At 39.0% G+C, this 22,126-nt stretch overlaps 1 protein-coding gene across 1 annotated transcript in view; it reads right to left on the bottom strand.

The window, feature by feature from the left end:
• Window positions 1–22,126, bottom strand: part of URB1 (URB1 ribosome biogenesis homolog) — a 1,941,236-nt gene that overhangs the window by 286,979 nt on the left and 1,632,131 nt on the right. The window contains exon 35 of the mRNA XM_044071429.1: window positions 11,764–11,873. Coding sequence (XP_043927364.1) covers window positions 11,764–11,873 — 110 coding nt within the window. The remainder of the gene's footprint in view (window positions 1–11,763; window positions 11,874–22,126) is intronic.

Genomic DNA, 22,126 nt, shown 5'->3' with positions numbered 1-22,126 from the left:
AAGGATAACATTTTCTGAACTTTAAGCCATGATTTTGACACCAACCATTTGCTAAGGAAAGGACCTTTTGAAGGATCTTGGTGTCTTCTGTAGCGTTTATGATGGCACCAAGTGTCTGCAAACTTGGTCAGCTGTAAGACTTTAACATTAGCTTTGACCTCTGAGAAATATATCAGAAAAAGGAGTGACTCGAGGACCAAACCCTGAGGTACACTGCTAGTGACAGGTCTTTGGGAGGCAGTAACACCCCCCCCCCCCACAATGTCCTGTGTTCTATTTGTAAGCCAGTCTGCCATCCAATGAGCTACATAGGGATTTACATTTAGCTGGGTTATTGATCAACTATACCAGAGTGCAGGATGGTGCTGAATGCTTTTGCAAGGTCTAGATACGTAGTGTGTAAAGACTTTCCCTTACCCACTGCTTCAGTAGACTTCTTGAAGAAGTCAACCAGATTAAGCAGGCAGGATCTCTGCCCTTGACAAAACTGATCTGGCTCAGGTATAGAGTTTGTTGGCTCCCCACATCCTTGTTCATCAATTCCATAACAATTCTTTTCCATATCCTTACAGATGAGGCTGGTAAAACTTGTTTGTCTATAATTGCCCAGGTCCATTGATACTCCACTTCTGTGAAAGGGGATGACTGTTGCAGTCCTTGCCTAGTCCAGCACAAACTCCATTTGGAGGCTGATATTAAATAGCCTCTGTAGGGAATTTGAGAGGTCTTATTTAAGCCTAACTAATGGACTCCCTGGTATATTATCCAGCTCCACAGAAGCAGTGTTTTTGGCTTTGGATAGTGCTTTGTGGTCTTGTTCCTGGGACAGTTTGGGTGTGTGGATGCTGGTATGTGTTTTGGGACTGTGGAAGGGGCAGTAAAGTTGGAGCTAAATAAATCTGCCAGTCTACTGGCTACATCCTCTGGGTCATAGTATGTTGTACTGCTTACTGTTAGCTCTGCAGGTTTTTTTTTTGTTTTTTGATCTCCTAACACGTCATGTTAACTGGCCTGGCCCCCAGTACCCAATGTCCACACCGGGTCTACCAGCTACTTTCCAGCATTAAGGAGGACCATAGGCTTCTTATAAGTGACTAGGCTGAAGCACTGCAATTTCTACAGGCATATCAACAATCTCCTGTCCCAGATACGAAAGAAAGAGAAATAGGAGTTCCTCTATAGAACCTGATCAGTGACTTGACCACCAAAGGAACTTACTGAAAGTTTTGCTTTTTAGACAGTAATACAACAGCATTCTAATGTTGCACCTTAGAGTGAAATCCAAGCTGTTTATATGTCAGGAATGGCATACATAACAGAATCTCACTGGGGTAAGCGCTGTCCAATTAAAATCCAACCAAGTATCAAAAAAAAAAAAACAAACAAATGTTAATGAACAGACTGAACAAGAGGTAACCTGAAAGCTTTGCTTGTTTTATTGTGTATCTGTTTTAATAAAACTATAGAACGTTACTGCTGGTTCATTTTTTTTTTTTTTTTTTTTTTTTTTTTTTTACATATGTCAAGAATGAACAGGGTATCATGGGACTGGGTAACCGTTAAAATGGAGCATAACATTTCATGCTATGTACAGAAGAGGGCATATTTCAGGTAGTGAGAACTTGAGATCTCAGGTTTGCTGTAAAAGGGCTCTCAGGAAGTAGATTTATAAGTTATGTACTTACCATAACTTGGTATCTGTGTTGTCCACTCTCATTCTTCCTCCCACTTGGGTCATTGATCTGACCCTCGAATCTGAATGGGCTACATTTACACAGACTAAGATCTAAGTCTTGAGCTCCTCCCTCTTCCTATAATGCATTGGCCTCTGCCTAAATTCCTCAGGTTGAGTTTGTAGCCTAAATACCTAACAGTGCATATTAAAGACTGAAAGGAAGGAAGGAAGAAACTAGAGGCTCAAACTAGGAACATCAAGTTTCCAAGTATTTTTCTAGAGGTCTTCTAGAAACAGTAGGTAGGGGGATGGCTGGGAGGGAAGGTGAGGAAGAATTCAAGTGGACAACAGAGACACCAACTTATGTTAAGTACATAAATTATAAATGTGGTGTCCCCTTCATTCTTCCACACAGCTGGGTCAGAGCCCCAGCTATATAAACCCTGGGTGGCCTCAAGGAAGGCTATGTAGGAGCACTGTAGAACCAAAAGAAGCCCTACCTCTGGAGACAATGTCCAATTTGTAATGCGTTATAAAGGTATGAGTTTTCGACTAGGTGACTGCACTGCAGTACAAATATCATCTACTGATGCTCTGGAAGAAAAAGTAGATGACATAAACATGGACATAGTTGAATGGGTCATAGGAGGAAGAGGCAACTGTAGCCCATTTCCAGCGTAAATTAGAGTTATGCAGTTTGTTATCCATTTAGATAGACTAACTTTAGAAACTAGGTGGCTCGGCGAAAAGGACACAAATCGTTGGTCTGTCTTTTGACAATATTTTGTTCTATAAAGATAACAACACAGCTGTCTATGAACATTAAGCAAATGCAACATATGTTACTCCTTGTTTGAGAATTTTTGAAAGAAAACTGGTAACTGTATGGACTGATTCAAATTAGACTCTGGGGCTACCCTGGGCATAAAGGAGGGATTAGTACAAAGGGACATGCTATCTTTATGAAAAATAATGTAAGGAGGCTTAGACAGAGCCTGATTTTCTTAGACCCTTTCTACTGATGTAATGGCAACCAGAAAGACAGTCTTCGAAGAAGGAAGCTTCAAGTCACAAACACTAGCGGGTTCAAAGGGTTTTTGAGTTAGGCGTTGTAAGACAACAATAAGATTCCATGGTAGAGAAGGATCTTTAACTGGAGGTCTGAAGAGAAATATTCCCCTCAAGAAGGCCTTATATAGTTTGGATGTAGTAGGAGAACTGAAAAGATTTCCAGAATGAAGTTTGAAATGGTTGCCAGCTGAATTTTAATAGTAGAAAAACTAGCTCCTTCTTTAAAAAGAGACATAAGGCAGAGGAGAATGGTTGAGATTGGAGCTGAAAAGGGATCAATATTTTCTTTAGAAGCTTAAAAAAGAAATCTCTGCCATTTACTCCTATAAACCTTGGTAGATGTTTTTTGGGAAACTAGTATATAAACAGGGGAGGCAAGCCTGGACCTTTATACAATTACTGGAAATGGAGAAACCAAGCAGTCAGTTTGAGGGATTGAAGACTGGGATGACGACCCTCTGATGGGGGAAACTGGAGGTCCTGTTTCTATTCCATTATCCATGGAGGATATTTCTGGTGAGACTAGAGAAAGGGGAAACAAATCTGATGAGGCCAGTACGAGGCAAACAGGATTGCTGAGGACTTCAACTATTTTGCTTTCTACAGAAGCTTTGGGATCAAGGGTAGAGGAGGACAGGTGTACAGGAGACCAGAGGGCCACTTCTGAACTACAGCGTCCCTCGGGGACTCCTTCAGATGGGGGATCAAAGTGAAATACCTGCTGCACTTGTTGTTCCGAGGGGATACAGAGAGATCGCAGCAGGGTTGGCCCCAAAGGCTGAAAATCAAGTTTGCCACTGACTGATTCAGGGACCACTTGTAAGGATTCAGAATGGACCTGCTTAGTCTGTCTGCTAGAATGTTTGACTTCCCTGGTATGTGAACTGCAAGTAGAAAGTGGCCTGAAGACATCTCCCATTCCCAGACCTTAATGGCCTCTCTGCACAAGGGATACAAACGGGTTCCTCCTTGCTTGTTAATATACCAGACCACTGATATGTTCTGTGTTTATAGCAATAGTTCCTAGAGGGAAAACATCCTGAAAGGCTTGCAACATAAGAACTGCTCTGATCACCAAAACATTGACATGCAATCTGGTCTCTATGTGAGTCCATGTGCCTTGGACCATCTTTCCCTTGAAATGCCCGCCCACCTCAGCTGGCAAGCGTCCATGGTCACCGTGGCTGTGGGGAATGGAAGAAGGAATGGCCTGCCAATCATCAAGTCATTCAACAGAAGTCACCATTGGTGATGTTTTTTGCAAACCAGAGTCAATTTGATAGGAACAGATACAGGCTGGTAAAGAACAGACCACTGAACAGTCTAGTCCATTGAAGCATAGTGGCAGCCGCCACGGATCCAAGAGCTTGAAGTATCAGTTTTGCTGGTAGAGATGGCTAGTCTACAATAGCTTGAACATGGTCTCTCAATGTCTGTATGCGGTGAGGGGTTAGCGATACTATCTGTTTCAACGTGTCAAAAAGAGCCCAGATGAATTCCAAACTCTGCACTGGAGATATGTTTGATTTTGTCAGGTTTATGAAAATGGCCAGATAACTGGAAATCCAGAAAAAGTAATCCCTGGCCTAAATCAGTTGATGCCTGGTTGGGGAAGTGAAGAGCCAGTTGTCTAGATATGCAAACATCTGGAATCCTTGTAGTCTCAAGTGAGCTGCAACTACTGCCATGCATTTGGTAAACGTCCTGGGGGCTGTGGTGAGTCCAAATGGCAGAGCCCTTAACTGATAATGACTGGTTCCCAGCCGAAAGCACAGATGACTTCTGGAGCATCTATCTATTTTGATGCGACAGTATGCTTCCTGTAAGTCCACTGAGCACATCCAATAGTTCTTTTACAACAGTGATAAAATGGACTGAAATGTAACCATTTGGAACTTTGCCTTCTTTACAAACAAATTCAGGTTGCTTAGATCCAGAATGGATCTCAGCTCCCCAGTTTTCTTTGGCATGATAAAGAAGCAGGAGTAAGTTTTGAATCCTTCGTGTTCAGTCAGGACCTCTTGGATGACTCTTTTTTGCATTAGTTTCTGAATTTCTGGTCCTGATGACTGATGACTGGGTAGAACATCGGGGAGTTTCTTTGGTTTCTCTGGGGGTTGAAGGAAAAAGGGAATGTAATAACATCAGGATATAACCTTTAGCACCCAACTGTGTTCTGTTACAGCAGTCTGGGTGGCTGGGTGCAGGGAAAAACGACCCCCCCCCCCGACTGCCTCCAGAGATGAGCAGTCAGGCAGTGCTTCAGGAGCACCGATAGGACTTATCATAGAAGGGCTCTCTGAAGCCCTGATTTTGCGGTCCCCCTCTGCCCCTGGGGAGCCATCTCCCATTGACATTTCCTCCTCTGCATCTTGACAAATAATCCCCATGTTGATCCTGGGAAGACCCCTGAGATTTTTGGAACCAGGTTTTCTTGCTGCTTCGCTGGTTTCTGAAGAAGGTGCGCTGAGGAGTCGAAAACCTGACCCAGACAGCAGACAAGGTCTTCCCTTCCTGCTCCCTATGGGTTAGGGTAGCTTTGATGGATGGCCTGAATAAACAGAAGCCATCAAACAGGGCATTCACAAAGGATGCCTTACACAGTTCTGCAAAGTCACAAAGTGTCACCCAGGCATGCATTCTAACAGCAATACCTGAGCTGGCTGCCTGTGATGTGAGCTCCTTGGATTGGGAGAGAAGCCTCATGGAAGAAGTAGATAAGGAAGAAAGAGTTGTCACTTGAGGAGAAACTTTCTTGAAGTCCTCCGCCAACACGGTCTCTGCTAGAGAGTTGGAATGTTTTTTGACTAGATCTCTCTGCAACCGAGTAAAGTGTGCTAGATAATTTAATGCTCTCAGCAAGAAGGTGGCCGAGGCGTAAATGCACTTACTATACCTGTCCATCGTTTTGGACTCCCTGTTCGGCAGATAGACAGTGGAGTTCTGTTCAGCCAGCTCCTTCTTGGTAGCTGCTGCCACAAACATGGCATCTACTGGTATACCCTTAGTCCAGTGTGGTCTTTCTTTTGGGGCGGGGGGGACAAAAACTGGTCATTTTGGAATCAGTTCAATCATTTCCTGCTCCTTCCAGGTCTGGCAGGACTGGCAGGACACTAAATCCATGAATTCATCTGCCGGGGGGGGGGGGGGGGAAGGAATCACCTAGGATGTAGATGGGCCCATCCGGAAAGCCTCCCAAAAAGCACACTCTTCCGAGGAAGGAATCTGGGTTGCCTAACCACCTCTCTGCCTCAGGATCTCTAAAATATTTCTGAAGGAGATGTCCTTTGGTGGTGCTCATGGGGATCTTTCCCCTTCATCACAATCCGTGTCCTCCATAAGGGACTCCAAGCTGGAGTCAATGTGCTTCTTCTTGCATGTCTCCTTACAAGGAATCTCCTCTGTGGGATGTTAAGGGGAGGTCTCGGAAGAAGAAGGGGCTCCCTCTAGGGGAAGAGTTTGGAGGCTTCTCGGGACGGGCTGACCCTGGACAGGTATGAAAGGCTCAGTTCTCTGATCCAAAGAAGGGTGACGGACAGGATCATAGCTTGGACAGCCTGGATCTCTATGACTAGAGAGGACCCTTTCTATGACTTGGAAAGCCAATGAACCTGAAGAATCCCTCTCTAGCTCTCCTGGAGCCAAAACAATTTAGGAAGAGAGGGTAGGGACAGACGATCCATGGTTTCCAGGTGAAATTGGACCTGAACTGTCCAGCACTGAAGCGCCAAGGAGAAGAGATGGCTCTGACAAGGTTGGAGCCGAATGCCTTTCCCCAGGATCCGAGACCCACTGCAATCCAACATCGAAGCAGAAGAAGTTAGGGCAACAGTTGGAGTTGAGAAAGCACAACTCCTCAGATCCGACCCCGGCTCTCTCGGGTGGCTAAGATCCTGGGACTCTGACACCAGAGGTCGGACTGGAGAAGGACACTGCACTGGAATAGTAACACTCATAGTCCCACAGGGGACGGAGTAAGCAAAAACCCATCTAGATCTAAGTCCTGACGATCTTCTCTATCCAGTCTATCCACATTGATCTCCGAAAGACTCGTAGAAGACCTTGAGAAAGCTACGGACGATGGCCCAGAATGCCTACTCAGCGTTTGCAAAACCATGGATGGAGAAGCAGATCCTACAGTCAACTCCAGGATTCAACTCCTTGCTCCTGGATCCTAAGACTTAGGATCCGAAGCAGAAGTGGAGAATCTCAGAGAAATAGTCAACAAGGTGGAACTGGTCACATCTGTAGAGTGCTTTGGAACCACCGGAGTTGAAGTTGGCCTATGATCCAACCCAGCTGGATCAGAGGTTTTTGATAATTTGAAGGGTGGCTCTGAAGAAGCCCTCAATGACTTATGAGGGTGCTTCTTTGGGTCAATCAATCCGCCCACGCTCCTAGAGGGGGGTTTGAGCCCCTGGAGACACAGAATTAGTAGCAGGTAAAAGTCCTTTTTTTACTAACTTGATCTTGCAGTTGGCAATACAATGGCCCTTGGATTAAATTTTTCACAGATGGAGCAAGCCAACTCCAGATGTTTTGGCCCCAGACAATATATGCATCTTTTGTGAGCATCAGAATGGGGTATCTTGTGCCAAAACACTCAGCACCGTTTAAACTCGGCAGGTTTGTCAGACATTATGAAAAAGAAACTGCAACACACGTCCAGAAGTAGTATCAAAATCAGAAGGAGACAACATACAAGTACAGACACTAACTACTCTACTTTTCTAAAAAAAAATCTTTTTTTTTTTAAACTACCAACAAGAAAAAAAGAGTGGGCTCAGGCCCGAAGACAGCACAAGAAAGAGGAGAAAGCTCACTACTAACGCTGCACAACTAAAGGGAGGGGAGGATAAAGAGAAGAAATTATTAGAAACCGAATCAAGCTTGACTTCTCTGCCAAAAAACACGGACCACTAGAAGAGATTCCTACTCTAATAACTCAGTGCTCGAGACTCAGGAAAAACCATGTCTGTCACCGCTGACAGCAAATGAGATCTGAGGATGTTAAGCAGACAGCAGTGCATTATGGGAAGAGGGAGGAGCTCAAGACTTGGATCCTAGCCTGTGTAAATGCAGCCAAGTCAGATCCGTGCCCAACCGTGGGGAAGAATGAAATGGACAACATCAGATGCCAGTCACTTACCCACTACACAGCCCTGACAAAAAGTACAAGCCTTAATATAGAGACACTGCCCATTAATAGTTTAATAACTTAGTTTAGTCCACAAGGGTAAGCTACAGCAAACTACCTCTAATGCCTGAAAGCATCTTCTGGCTAGAAGAAACACCTTCTTTCCAACTCAACCACCACATAAATCCCTCCAACAACAGTAATGATTATCAAGTAAGTTGGGGTAGATGATGGAGTAAGGCTTATTCAAGTTTCTGAAATCTTTCTAAGATTTACCACATGAAATTAACAAATTCAATAATATTTAACAATATAAGGCACAAAAAACAAAATAATGAAAAAGAGAGACCCAAAGATATTACATTAAAAGAAGCACTTATTAAAAAAGGACAATGGTAATACAGCCAAACTCTAGAAGATTAGAGACATGCGGATTCCACAACATAAATTATAATGAGAAATGCATGCAAATTCTACTGAAACAATTATGTCTGGTTCACATTTAAATATATTTGTTTATTTACCCTTTGCTGATCGGGCTAGTCCCACTAGGCTAGTGGACACTTTTCAGGGGAGACCTTAAGTGGTATTTATAGCATTAAGGAAAATATGGCCATGGTATCAGAGAACCTCCTCTACTATTTTTGATAAATGCTGTGAGATCTTTTACATCCACCTAAGCTACTAACAAATCAAGCAGATGGGACCTTGGTTTTAACATTTCATCCCAGGAACAATACTCTCAGGAGTACACACTCCCACATGCAGACCTGCACTATCAGCAATCCAATGACCATGCATAGGAATAGAACACTCAGCCTTCTGGTCTTCCAGCACCAAAGGTGAGTGTGCTACCTGTCGTGATACTGAGACTACTCAATATATTCACAGTTCAATGATAAATAAGATACAAAATAAATACTAGCTGAAATCTAAAGCATATGCCTAAATAGGGCATGTATGTCTACAGCAACTTCTGCTTTCCTTCTCTCACAAAACATCAATTGCTATGTTTGCACTCACTTCATAAGCTAGGTCTAAGGCAATCAAACAATACAAGTGGGGTCTTAGAACATAGCATATGCAGTGTTTCAGGAAACATTTTGCATCTAGAGCAGAATGGACTCAGAACACTTGCACACTGGTGACTGCAGGTTCATCTGAGGTCAAACACACAAACTATAACAATAGTTAACAATTCCAATTAAACTTTTCCCCAAATCAATCCAGATCAACAAAATACATCATCTACCCCATTACCCAACAAGAAATCATTATGACAATCAATAAACTTAAGCCCAACAAAGCGCCAGGCCCAGATGGCCTTACGGCTGAATTTTTACAAAGTCTTCTCTCAAAAAATATCTGCCTTTCTTCTTCAACTATTCAACTATTACTAGCAATGGACTAAGTGATTTAGAGCTAAATGCCTCCAAAATGATTCTCATCATAAAATCAAACTCCGACCTCAAAAATCCACTGAACTACAGACCTACTGCCTTAATAAATCTAGATATGAAAATCTTTGCATCAATACTAGCCAACAGAATTAAACCCATTATCCCAAACATTGTTTCCCCTGAACAATCAGATTTTATACTACATAGACAAACTTACATCCACACTCACACTTGACACCATGATCATTCATCTATCCATACTTTTACTCCAATTCATACTTTAGCAGTTGATGTCTCTAAAGCCTTTAGCAGACTCAATGTGGACTTTTTGCTCAATATTTTACCACTCTTTAACATACCCAACAATTATATGCAAGCTATCAAAACACTTTACTCTAAGGCCCACACTTTTCTACAAATTAATAAACATTTATCTTCTTGCATAGACACTGAGAATGGAGCCAGACAAGGCTGCCCAATGTCCCGCTATCTATTTAATCTATACATTGAACCTTTATTCCTCCTAATATCTCAGAATACTTTCCACCATATTTCCAACATCTTTAACACCAGAATTGCCCTATCAGCTTTCACTGATGATTTAAATCTGTACTACTCCCTACCCAATTCAGACCTTCAGAAACTACTATCCGCCACTGACACTTATTTGTCATTCTCGAACTACAAACTGAATTCAAAGAAAACAACTCTCTTTCCTCTTAATTCCCTTTGTCAACTACCTACCTACTTACTCCTCATCATCTGGAAATTAATCAATGTCTGCAATATCTAGGAATATCTTTTCACCAAGGCCCTAAACATTTATATACAAACAATATTACTAAACTCTGGTCCAACATACAAGACCATAACAGATGGGCAAAACTGCAACTCCCATTCCTTGCTAAAATAGCTACAATCAAAATTAACCTTTTACTCAGACTTCTATATATCTTTAATGCCACCAATATAATTATCAACAACAAATTCTTCAAAACTCTCCAAATTTATCTGGGTTCCCAAATCAATCAGAATCACTTACAACAAACTGATCTATCCTAAAAATAGTGGGGGCTTAGGGTTACCTGACGTTAAACTGTATTATGACATCACAAGATGTAACAGACTAATAACAATATCTGACTATTACCCCAACTACTCATTAATGGGCATCAATTTGGGTTAAACTCCTATACAACTATATCAGAACATTTTTCTTTAACCCCAGAGCCCTCCCTTTCCTTTATAGTGAAAACTTGAGAAATCTTAAAATACACACAACTATAAAACATAAAATCACCACCACACAAAAGATTTTCAGATCTTTAAACTTATAAAATACATTTATTACTTTACAATCGATCCACCTCAAACCCAATCTTAAAATGAGTAACAAGATGATTAACCTAATCAAATACTCCCTCCTTAAGGAGATTACCATCTCTGATATATTTCCCTTCAAGAACAATACTATCACTGAAATGAGAACTCAATTAAACCTCCCCAAAAGCTATACAATCATTATAAGGCAAATGTGTGACCTTACACACACTGTATTATAGAAAACCCTGTCATAAACGTCAATGACATTAAAACCTGTAAAACTTTATGGAACATCCTATCCTTAAACAAAAAATATCTAGTTCTTCCAAATTTATTCTCTCAATCAAAACTGAAAAGGATATAATTTTCTCTAAATATTGGAAGGAACTTGATCCATCAGTTACAAACAACCAAATATCCCAGGCTATCCAGCTAACCTCAAAACCCATTCCTCTTAAAAAACTTAAATATACACAAATCATGATATTTCATAATGCTTATCTTACTCCAACCATACTTAATAAAATATATTCCTCAGCCTCTCCTTCTGCACCTATTGTGATAATCACAAAGCCGACCTGCTCCACATTTTCTGGAGCTGCAAGTGCTCCTACAAGCTCAGGTGCTCATTAAGGGTTCAACTTGAAAAGATGGGCTATGAAAAAACAACCCTATCCTGGAAACTGGCTCTCCTACATATGCCCTCCACTGGTCTATCTAACCTACCAACTACTATATTAGTAAAACACTGGTATCTTTACTCAGATAGTACATTACACTACAATGGAAGAACACAGCATTGCTCACATCGGAGGGATTCAAACACCTTGTTACCAAACACCTCCTGGCCAATACATATAATTAAACTTTACTCAAAAATCCTACACCCACTTTACTGAATTCTGAAAAGCCCTTTTCGACCACATCCTAGTTTGATGTTGATAACTTTACTTAAAGATGGACATTTGGCATATTTGTAAATAGTTCATTCTTTTGTTATGTATACTGTAATGTATTCCAGTTTTTTTTTATCACTCCTAAGTCTGTGTTATGTACAATGACTATATTAAAACTGTAATAAAATATTTTTTACAAAAAAACAGCACTTAAGTGTTGCAGAATTAAAAAAAACATGATCCAATGTTAAACAGGCATACCTTTTTTCTAGGATGTGAAGCATCCATGTTAAGAGACTGTGATCTCTGATTAGCTCATAGGCAGCTTTGGTAATTTGGGCAGCACACTGCAGTACTTCAAGTACCTGAAGCTGAACATAAAAATAACATCAGGATACTTGTTAAAAATCTACTACGTTTTAGCAGTTATTTATGCACAGCAAGCTTGACACAAAAAATGTTCAGCAAAGATTTAGTACCGATACACAGCTCAAAGAATACATAACTGGTGAATCCTAGTTTGCTGAAACATTCACTGAAAGTGCACTGCATAAAAGAAGACTATCTTTGCAATTACTTAGTGAGGATATGTTAAGGCTCCATTTCACAGATGGACAGTATTAAACTACATATACATCAAGTTCATTCATTCCATTTTTCACATAAAATACTAGAAAGAGGATTATAAAATTAGTAAAAATTAATATATTTTAGTGAATCACGAATCAAAGGATTCATATTCAGCATTTAATTCATTTAAGGCAGCTTTCTGCTGCCAGTCACTTGATAATATAACCTGAGATGCTGAGAAAGCAAGACAAGTAGTCAAAATAGGCCTGGCATACTCCAGAGATGTGTGTACATCTACGGCATTCCTACCACTTTATGGTTTATAAAGACGTATAACAAAATGGTATTGTGAGATAACAGACACATTCTCGACATACCATTTACCTGCAAGAGATTCCACTTTGATGGGTCCTTGGTTGGGTATATGTTGTTCACCAATCATAATTCTGTACTTTATTCTTGTAAAATTCCATGTTCCAGGATGCTGACACATCTATGCCATTATACACCATGGTGTAATTAACACAGCTATACAAGTGTGGGCAATCCTACAACCCACCACTTCATCTCCATGGCACTATGAAGCAGTTTCCTCCAAACCTCACAACAACAAAGACTCTGCACTTAAATTACTCAATAAGTACTATAAGACTGTATTCTTAACTGACTTTAAGGGAAATGAGAAGGCATTCTAGACCCATCAAGGATGGCCAAGTAATATATCAATTCATGTCATGATGAAGATCCTCCTTGGTGGCTCATTGACTGGGATGAATATTAAGTAGAGATTACTGTAGTAGATAAAGCTGGAGAATCAAACAAGCACACAGCTTAAAAAGCTGAGCCCTAGAGTACAATTTCTTAAAAGTAGCCTGACTTCTCAAGTCAAATTTGGGACGATAATATAAGATATATGCATGGACAGATCCCAACTTTGAACTCTCTGCCCTTCAACCTACCCTTCAACTTTACAGCCATTAAAAAGAAGTAATAACAGGACTGGTTAGATAAAATACCTTCAGGCAAACCAGTAGGGATGGCATATTGTACCCTTGCAAGATTAAATTATGTGCCAAATGTATTTTCTACTCACTTTAACACCTTTAAAATCTGTGACTCACAAACTCAAATATGCCTGTACCTGGAAACAAGACATCCTAAAACCAACATCCAGAGTTAAAAATCCACAAGCTCCCCTCAGATTTCAAAACAATTGCCATTCTTCCTACCTTTGGGGCGCATCTCCAAAAAATAATCTCACAACTCACAGAACATATGAAGAAAAAGTTTATCAGATACCAACATGGATTTTGGTCTGGGAGGAGCACTATCACCACAAAATACAATCTCACTGGTGATATCCTCAGTGTATGAATAAAGTTCTCCTTACTTGTACTATCTTTGTAGATTTTAGCAAAGCTTTTGACTTAATGGAGTCCCTCCTAAACTCCTTGACCAAGATGGGCTTTAGCTGTAACACCCTAATCTGATTCAAATACTATTTGTCAAAGAGATACTTCAAAGTATAAACTGGTACTGTCTCATTTCCAACTGCTCAGCCACTCTCATTAAGGAAGTTCTATAAAGTACATTTCGCTCCCAATTTCTTTTCTCACTCTTTGTATACAACATCCCTCTGACATTTCCAACCTGCCTGTCTGAATATACATGACTTTTTAAATCTTTATGATGCTGATAAGGTCAATAAAAAGGCCAAAACATGCATGTCTGCAGCTAGTGGGATTTTGCTTTATTAGCCTGAATGTAAACATAAATACTTAAAGTAAAAAAGTCATGTGGATATTCAGAAGCCATGTAGCCGAAACACTCAATGTCCTTAACTGGCCATTTGCATATATCCCATGGGTCTCTATTACAAGGGGTTTAAGGTATCAAACAGTGAAAACTCTAGCCTGGCTGGGTTTTTCTTGCAAATTTAACTAAATGGCTTGTCTGTGAGACCTTTCTACCCTTTTTTTGTTTTACATATTACATACACAAACATATATATATATATATATATATATATATATATATATATATATATATATATATATATATATATATATGTTTGTGTATATATATATATATATATATATACACACACACACACACACACACACACACATACATATATCTACATACATATATACACACACACACACACACACACACACACACACACACACACACACACATATACGTATATGCAAGGAAAACACAGGAAGATAAAGATAGTCAGACAGCCTTCATAAGGGATGCCAGCAACAACCTGCTCACTAGCTTAGAGGACATCAAAGGCAGATTGAAAGAGTATTTCCAGCAGCTTCTGAATGAATAAAACCCCACAGAAGCTGTACTGCCGAGAAACAGTCTACAATGACAGAAGAGGAGGAGCCCACCTTAGAAGAAAGAACAACACTAAGGAAGATGAAGTCAGGGAAAGCAGCAGGTTTAGATGCGGTCACAGCAGATGATAAAGATAATGGGTGAGATAGGGGAGACATGGCTCCTGAGGGTACTAATAGTAGTATGGAGAGAAAGGCGTATCCCAGATAACTGGAGAATAAGCATACTCATGCCACTGTACAAGAAGAAAGGGGACATCCACAACTGTGGGCAGTACAGAGGCATCAAACTCCTATCACATTGCATGAAAGTTCTGGAGAGGGTGATTAATAAATGGATACGCAGAGTAGTAGAATGTAATATGGGAGATGAGAAGTTTGGATTCAGATCAGGATGTAGCACAAGTGACCCAATGTTTGCATTAAGACAGATACTTGAGAAGAAGCTAGAGATGAGGATAGAGTCCAACTAAGCATTCCTACACTTGGAGAAAGCATATGACAAGGTACGAAGAAAGCTGATTTGGGCAGTTCTGCGGTGGTTGAAGTCCCAGAAACATTGGAATAATTACTCCAGGCTATGTACAAGGACCCAGTGACTCAAGTACGAACAAAGCTCAGCCTCACAGAGGGGTTCCCAGTGGGAGTAGGGATACATCAGGGTTCAGCTCTGAGCCCACTGCTGCTCATACTGGTGATGAACTACATTAGCAAACAGGTTGGAGGGGACGGATCAACAAAGCTGCTATATGCAGACGATGTGGAAGTACAGCAGACTCTGAGCTAGAACTTCAGTAAAGGATAGGAGAATGGAATGCAAATCTGAAGGCACATGGGATGAAACTAAGCAGAGATAAGACGGTGGTAATGGCAGCAAATTGGGGAAATTAGAAGAAGCTGAGAATAAAGCTAGAAGGGAAGATAGTAGAACAGGTAAACAGCTTCAAGTATCTGGGAGGGGTAGTTGAGGAGAAGAGTAGTCTGAATGAAGAGGTCAAAGCTAGAATGAGAGGGGCTGCAGCCAACTGGCATAGAGTATCAGGTGTAGTCTATACAGAAGAATGCCAAAGAAGCTGAAAAGTAAGTTATCCAAGACAGTAGTGCGACCAGTACTACTGTATGGTACAGAAACCTGGGCAGTAAAGGCAGAACAGCTGAGAAGCTAGAGGTGATGGAAATGAAGTGCTTGAGAAAGGTGATAGGATGCACACTGTGGGACAGATGAAGAAATGAGGACAAAAGAGCAGAAGCCAAAGAAGCTTCAACTGCAGAAAAGATCAAAGAGAACAGATTATAGTGGTTTGGGCACATGTGTAGAAAAGCAGAAGACAATCTGATGACGAAGATTTGGGATAGACAGGAAGAAAGTACAGTTTTGTGAAATATGAAAGGAGAAAATACCACTCTGGACACAGAAATAAATATAAAGTTAGCGCTTTCGTTTATAAAATATATAAACTTCTTCAGACAAAAGTATACAGGAAATAAACCATTTAAATAAGCATTCAAGAAGTGACATCATTTCCCATTCAAAGAAAAAAGTCACAATAAAAGTCCCATTAAACATCAAAATAAAAGACATGCCTCAAAATAAGATATCCAACTACACAATAGACCCATTGAACAAAACTTTAAATAAAATCCTAAACACTACAAATATATGCATAAAATATATATAGAAGTTAGAATATTTAAATAATTAACTACAAAAATACAATAATAAATGTTATCTACATAAAGACTTCAGTTTCAAAACACTCATGATAGAAATAGTGTCATTCAATCCAGGTGAAACTGAAGCGTTCAACTTAAGTTGCCATAAAAGTTCTTTCTCCTCAAGTTGCAAGGAAGTCGGACCTCCCCTAATGTTTTCAACAACCCTATCAATGATTAAAAAACAAAATTCATGTGTGGGAAAGGCCAAAATATGTCTAGCCAGGGCATTTGTAATATTTGCTTTAGAAATGGCGTAAAAATGTTCATAAATTCGATTTTTAAAAACCCTATCAGTTTTGCCAAAATAGAAAGACGGGCAATTCTGACATAATGCCAAGTAGACCACCCCTCTTGTGTTGCAGTTGCATTTATCCGTTAAGTAATATTTTTTCTTATTGATCATAAACATGTTGGTAACACATATAAACTTACACCAACGGCATGATCCACAATTAAACATCCCACAATGTGGGCGGTGACATTTATAATTTACTGTTTCAAGGATAGTTTTTAAGTTCCTACCTTTTTTAAAAATTACAAAAGGCCTTTCACCCACATAATTTCTTGTTGTACTATCCTCGACTAAAAAATACCAATTCTTGAAAATGATATCCCTCAAAAAGGGAGCATTCTTAGAAAAAGTGGTAATAAAACCCAAATTTCCAAAGTTATTGTTATTTTCATGCTCAAATTGCTGTGTTAAAGGAATCAGTGTGTTAGGTGGATCTATAATATCATTAACACACTCAAGATTCTCATTTCCAGATGAAATAACATAACTTAGAATTGGTTTAAAGTAACCATATGTCCTTTTAGATGTAACTTCAAAAATGAGTTCATCCAATAAGTTAATAGGGTAACCTCTTTTCATAAACATGTCCCTTAATAAACTACACTCATCCAAAAAATCTTCATCTAAAGTTACCATCCTAGCTGCCCTAACTAGTTGTCCCTTAACAACTCCCTTCTTCTGATGGAAGGGGTGGCAGCTAGAAAAATGGAGAAATGCATTTGAGTAAGTGGGTTTTCGAAAAATCCTAGATGTAAATGTGTGTAAATCAAAATGTTTGACTAATTTTACATCTAAAAATGAAGTCTATTTTTCTTGAAAGTCCCAAGTGAAATCCAAGAAATCAGTAAAATCAGTAACTTTTTCAATAAATGATGCTGCGGAATGTCTATCACCCTTCCAAAGAATAAAAATATCATCCAAATAACGGGTATATAAAGCAGCCTTACTCTGGAAAACAGAGTCTTTAAATAAAAAATGTGTTTCCCAAAATGCCATTACTGTATTGGCAAAGGTTGCACCACAGGGAGATCCCATGGCTACACCTGTTTGTTGCAAATAGAATTTAGATTCAAAAAGGAAATAATTGTTAGCTAAAACAAGTTCCAGTAAGTATATGACCAAATCAATAACATGCCCATCCATTTTCTGGTCCAACATAAAATCCCTAACCCATTCACATCCAAGGTCTTGTGGTATACAAGTGTACAAGTCACAAACATCGATGGTAAAAAAATTTAAATCTTCATCAAAAGGAAAACTATTTAAAGAATCCAAAAAAGCCCAGGAATCCTTGCAAATTTGTTTTTGATTTTTTAGTAAATCTTTTAGTTTACAGTCAATGAATCTGGCACACCCATAAGTGATAGACTGCCTACAATCGATGATCGGACGAAAAGGGGGTTTATTTGAATTCTTATGGACTTTTGGCAACCCAAATAATGTAGGAATAACTGGGTGTAAGTCAATGTCAATGCGGCCTTCAATGAATAAGTCATTAATGAAACCTTTAAGTTTACGATAGGCTCCATTAATTTCATTAAGAGAAACACATACATAAGCTGCACTGTCCAAAACAAGCAACATATTAGTTGTATAATCAGCCTTATCCATAAAGGCCAAACCACCCCCTTTATCTGGTTTACATATTCGTATGTTAGCAAACTTTAGGCTATTCAAAGCATCTTTTCCTCGAAAGTAAGATTGTCATCCAAAGAATTAACTGGATAATGTACATTTAATAAACTTCTAAAGTCATTCTCACAAATTTTTTCAAAAAGTGAAATAGAAGGATGTAAGGGTGGGTTAAAAATGCTAGCCACTTTGAAATCTTTAATAAGACTAGGAGTATTAGCAAACGTCACATTCAAATTTAATTTTCTAGTAAAAGTCTTTAGGTCAATCAAGGACCTAGCAATATTGCTCTTAAATGCAGGAACGAATGAAAGACCTTTTGCCAAAATGTCCACAAGCAATGGGTCAGGTTCAAAAGAGGAATAATTAAAAATTTTAAAGTCCTTGGTAGCATTAGTTATAACAGTCACAGAACCTACTACATTAAGAGTCCCAACTGAAATTTCACCACGAGGACCCAAAGAGGTTATCTCTTCCTCCTGTTCTGAAACTTCCTTTTCTTCTGATTCTGAAAACGAGGGGCACGTTGCTGCCCTCGTTTTGAATTCCTCTGGTTCTGAAAACCCTGCTGTTGGTGAAAGTTAGAACTAGAATCACTATTGGCATTCCTATTAGCTAGCCTTTCACTCCTTCTAACCGGAGAGCCGACATTTCTATTCATACTGTCAACATTATTGTGGTCAATACAATTATTATCAAGTTCAAAATGAGAATCATCGCCACAAACATCAACAATTACACTTGAACTATTCCTTACATCATTCACAGGGTTAGAAGGGGGCAAGGGGTAAGCCAAACCCTTGTTATATGCTAGCGAATCCCTGTTCAATTTTTTAATTTTATTCTCTCTAATTTTGTTCAATGCATTATGTAAACAAGAAAAAATGCGTAAAAAGTCAAATTTGTATCTCTGAAAATCCTTGTCCGACCTGATAGCATTATCCAAGTCTGTTAGTTCTTTCTGTAAACAGTCTATTTGCTTCTGATAATTTTTTAATAAACATTCAATGAATTCAAGTCCTTGTTGGTCAAATAAGTTCAACAATTCTTTGTGGAACGTAGAGTTTAAAATAATTCCAGTGGGAAAACGCCACTGTCGAAGTCCCTTTGGGACCTGCTTCCTTTTGATACATTCAGTAAGATACTGAATTTCAATCTGAAGCTTTTTAAACTTAAACAATTTAATGTCAAATATTTTTAAGTTGTTAATTATGGTGTTCTCGTTCTCACAAGAATGCCCTGCTTGTGTTTCTACAGTAGCTTTGTTTAAAAAGCTTGCCGGCTCTTTAAGCCAGTCATTCAAGCAGGGCAAAGCTGAAACAGTACTTACAGAGTTATCACATTCGTTGTTCACGAAATTAGCATTCACGACGTTTCCACTGGATGTCCGGTTACCAGAACAAGGCAATGGAGTAGAGTTAGAGGTGTTTGTAGTTGTAAAACCCCGATCCTGCGATCTAACTTCTATATATATTTTATGCATATATTTGTAGTGTTTAGGATTTTATTTAAAGTTTTGTTCAATGTGTCTATTGTGTAGTCGGATATCTTATTTTGAGGCATGTCTTTTATTTTGATGTTTAATGGGACTTTTATTGTGACTTTTTCCTTTGAATGGGAAATGATGTCACTTCTTGAATGCTTATTTAAATGGTTTATTTCCTGTATACTTTTGTCTGAAGAAGTTTATATATTTTATAAACGAAAGTGCTAACTTTATATTTATTTCTGTGTCCAGAGTGGTATTTTCTCCTTACATATTTCATTCAGTTTTTGTTTTGCACTCGTTTGTCTGTGGCATTACGGAGAACTGTACTGCTACTGGGTCACAGCCGTTATTTGAATCTACAGATTCACCTTCTAACAACCATTCATCTAACGTTGAACCTGGTGTATCTAGCAGCTATGGGAAACTCACAGTGTTGATTGAACTGTTGACACAACGCGTTGACTCCTTGGCAAGCCAAGTTGTAGGGATTTTGCCTCATGTACCCGGAAGTGCTAGCAACAGCTCTCAAAAGGATTTACCATCGCAGCCTGTGGCTACAACTTCAAGGGTTGCCCTAGGATCGCAGGATCGGGGTTTTACAACTACAAACACCTCTAACTCTACTCCATTGCCTTGTTCTGGTAACCGGACATCCAGTGGAAATGTCGTGAATGCTAATTTCGTGAACAACGAATGTGATAACTCTGTAAGTACTGTTTCAGCTTTGCCCTGCTTGAATGACTGGCTTAAAGAGCCGGCAAGCTTTTTAAACAAAGCTACTGTAGAAACACAAGCAGGGCATTCTTGTGAGAACGAGAACACCATAATTAACAACTTAAAAATATTTGACATTAAATTGTTTAAGTTTAAAAAGCTTCAGATTGAAATTCATTATCTTACTGAATGTATCAAAAGGAAGCAGGTCCCAAAGGGACTTCAACAGTGGCGTTTTCCCACTGGTATTATTTTAAACTCTACGTTCCACAAAGAATTGTTGAACTTATTTGACCAACAAGGACTTGAATTCATTGAATGTTTATTAAAAAATTATCAGAAGCAAATAGACTGTTTACAGAAAGAACTAACAGACTTGGATAATGCTATCAGGTCGGACAAGGATTTTCAAAGATACAAATTTGACTTTTTACACATTTTGTCTAGTTTAGATAATGCATTGAACAAAATTAGAGAGAATAAAATTAAAAAATTGAACAGGGATTTGCTAGCATATAACAAGGGTTTGGCTTACCCCTTGCCCCCTTCTAACCCTGTGAATGATGTAAGGAATAGTTCAAGTGTAATTGTTGATGTTTGTGGCGATGATTCTCATTTTGAACTTGATAATAATTGTATTGACCACAATAATGTTGACAGTATGAATAGAAATGTCGGCTCTCCGGTTAGAAGGAGTGAAAGGCTAGCTAACAGGAATGCCAATAGTGATTCTAGTTCTAACTTTCACCAACAGCAGGGTTTTCAGAACCAGAGGAATTCAAACAACGCAGGGCAGCAATGTGCCTCTCGTTTTCAGAATCAGAAAAAAAGGAAGTTACAGAACAGGAGGAAGAGATAACCTCTTTGGGTCCTCGTGGTGAAATTTCAGTTGGGACTCAATGTAGTAGGTTCTGTGACTGTTATAACTAATGCTACCAAGGACTTTAACATTTTTAATTATTCCTCTTTTGAACCTGACCCATTGCTTGTGGACATTTTGGCAAAAGGTCTTTCATTCGTTCCTGCATTTAGGAGCAATATTGCTAGGTCCTTGATTGACCTAAAGACTTTTACTAGAAAATTAAATTTGAATGTGATGTTTTCTAATACTCCTAGTCTTATTAAAGATTTCAAAGTGGCTAGCATTTTTAACCCACCCTTACATCCTTCTATTTCACTTTTTGAAAAAATTTGTGAGAATGACTTTAGAAGTTTATTAAATGTACATTATTCAGTTAATTCTTTGGATGACAATCTTACTTTCGAGGAAAAAGATGCTTTGAATAGCCTAAAGTTTGCTAACATACGAATATGTAAACCAGATAAAGGGGGTGGTTTGGCCTTTATGGATAAGGCTGATTATACAACTAATATGTTGCTTGTTTTGGACAGTGCAGCTTATGTATGTGTTTCTCTTAATGAAATTAATGGAGCCTATCGTAAACTTAAAGGTTTCATTAATGATTTATTCGTTGAAGGCCGCATTGACATTGACTTATTTAATTTTCTTAACATCACACACCCAGTTATTCCTACATTATTTGGGTTGCCAAAAGTCAATAAGAATTTAAATAAACCCCCTTTTCGTCCGATCATCGATGGTAGGCAATCTATCACTTATGGGTGTGCCAGATTCATTGACTGTAAACTAAAAGATTTACTAAAAAATCAAAAACAAATTTGCAAGGATTCCTGGGGTTTTTTGGATTCTTTAAATAGTTTTCCTTTTGATGAAGATTTAAATTTTTTTACCATCGATGTTTGTGACTTGTACACTTGTATACCACAAGACCTTGGATGTGAATGGGTTAGGGATTTTATGTTGGACCAGAAAATGGATGGGCATGTTATTGATTTGGTCAT

The sequence above is a fragment of the Protopterus annectens genome, chromosome 5.part0 (assembly GCF_019279795.1).
Source record: "Protopterus annectens isolate FY-2018-M chromosome 5.part0, PAN1.0, whole genome shotgun sequence".
NCBI lineage: Eukaryota > Metazoa > Chordata > Ceratodontiformes > Protopteridae > Protopterus > Protopterus annectens.
Note: the sequence above shows the minus strand (reverse complement) of the source record. Positions and strands in the feature narration are given on the sequence as shown.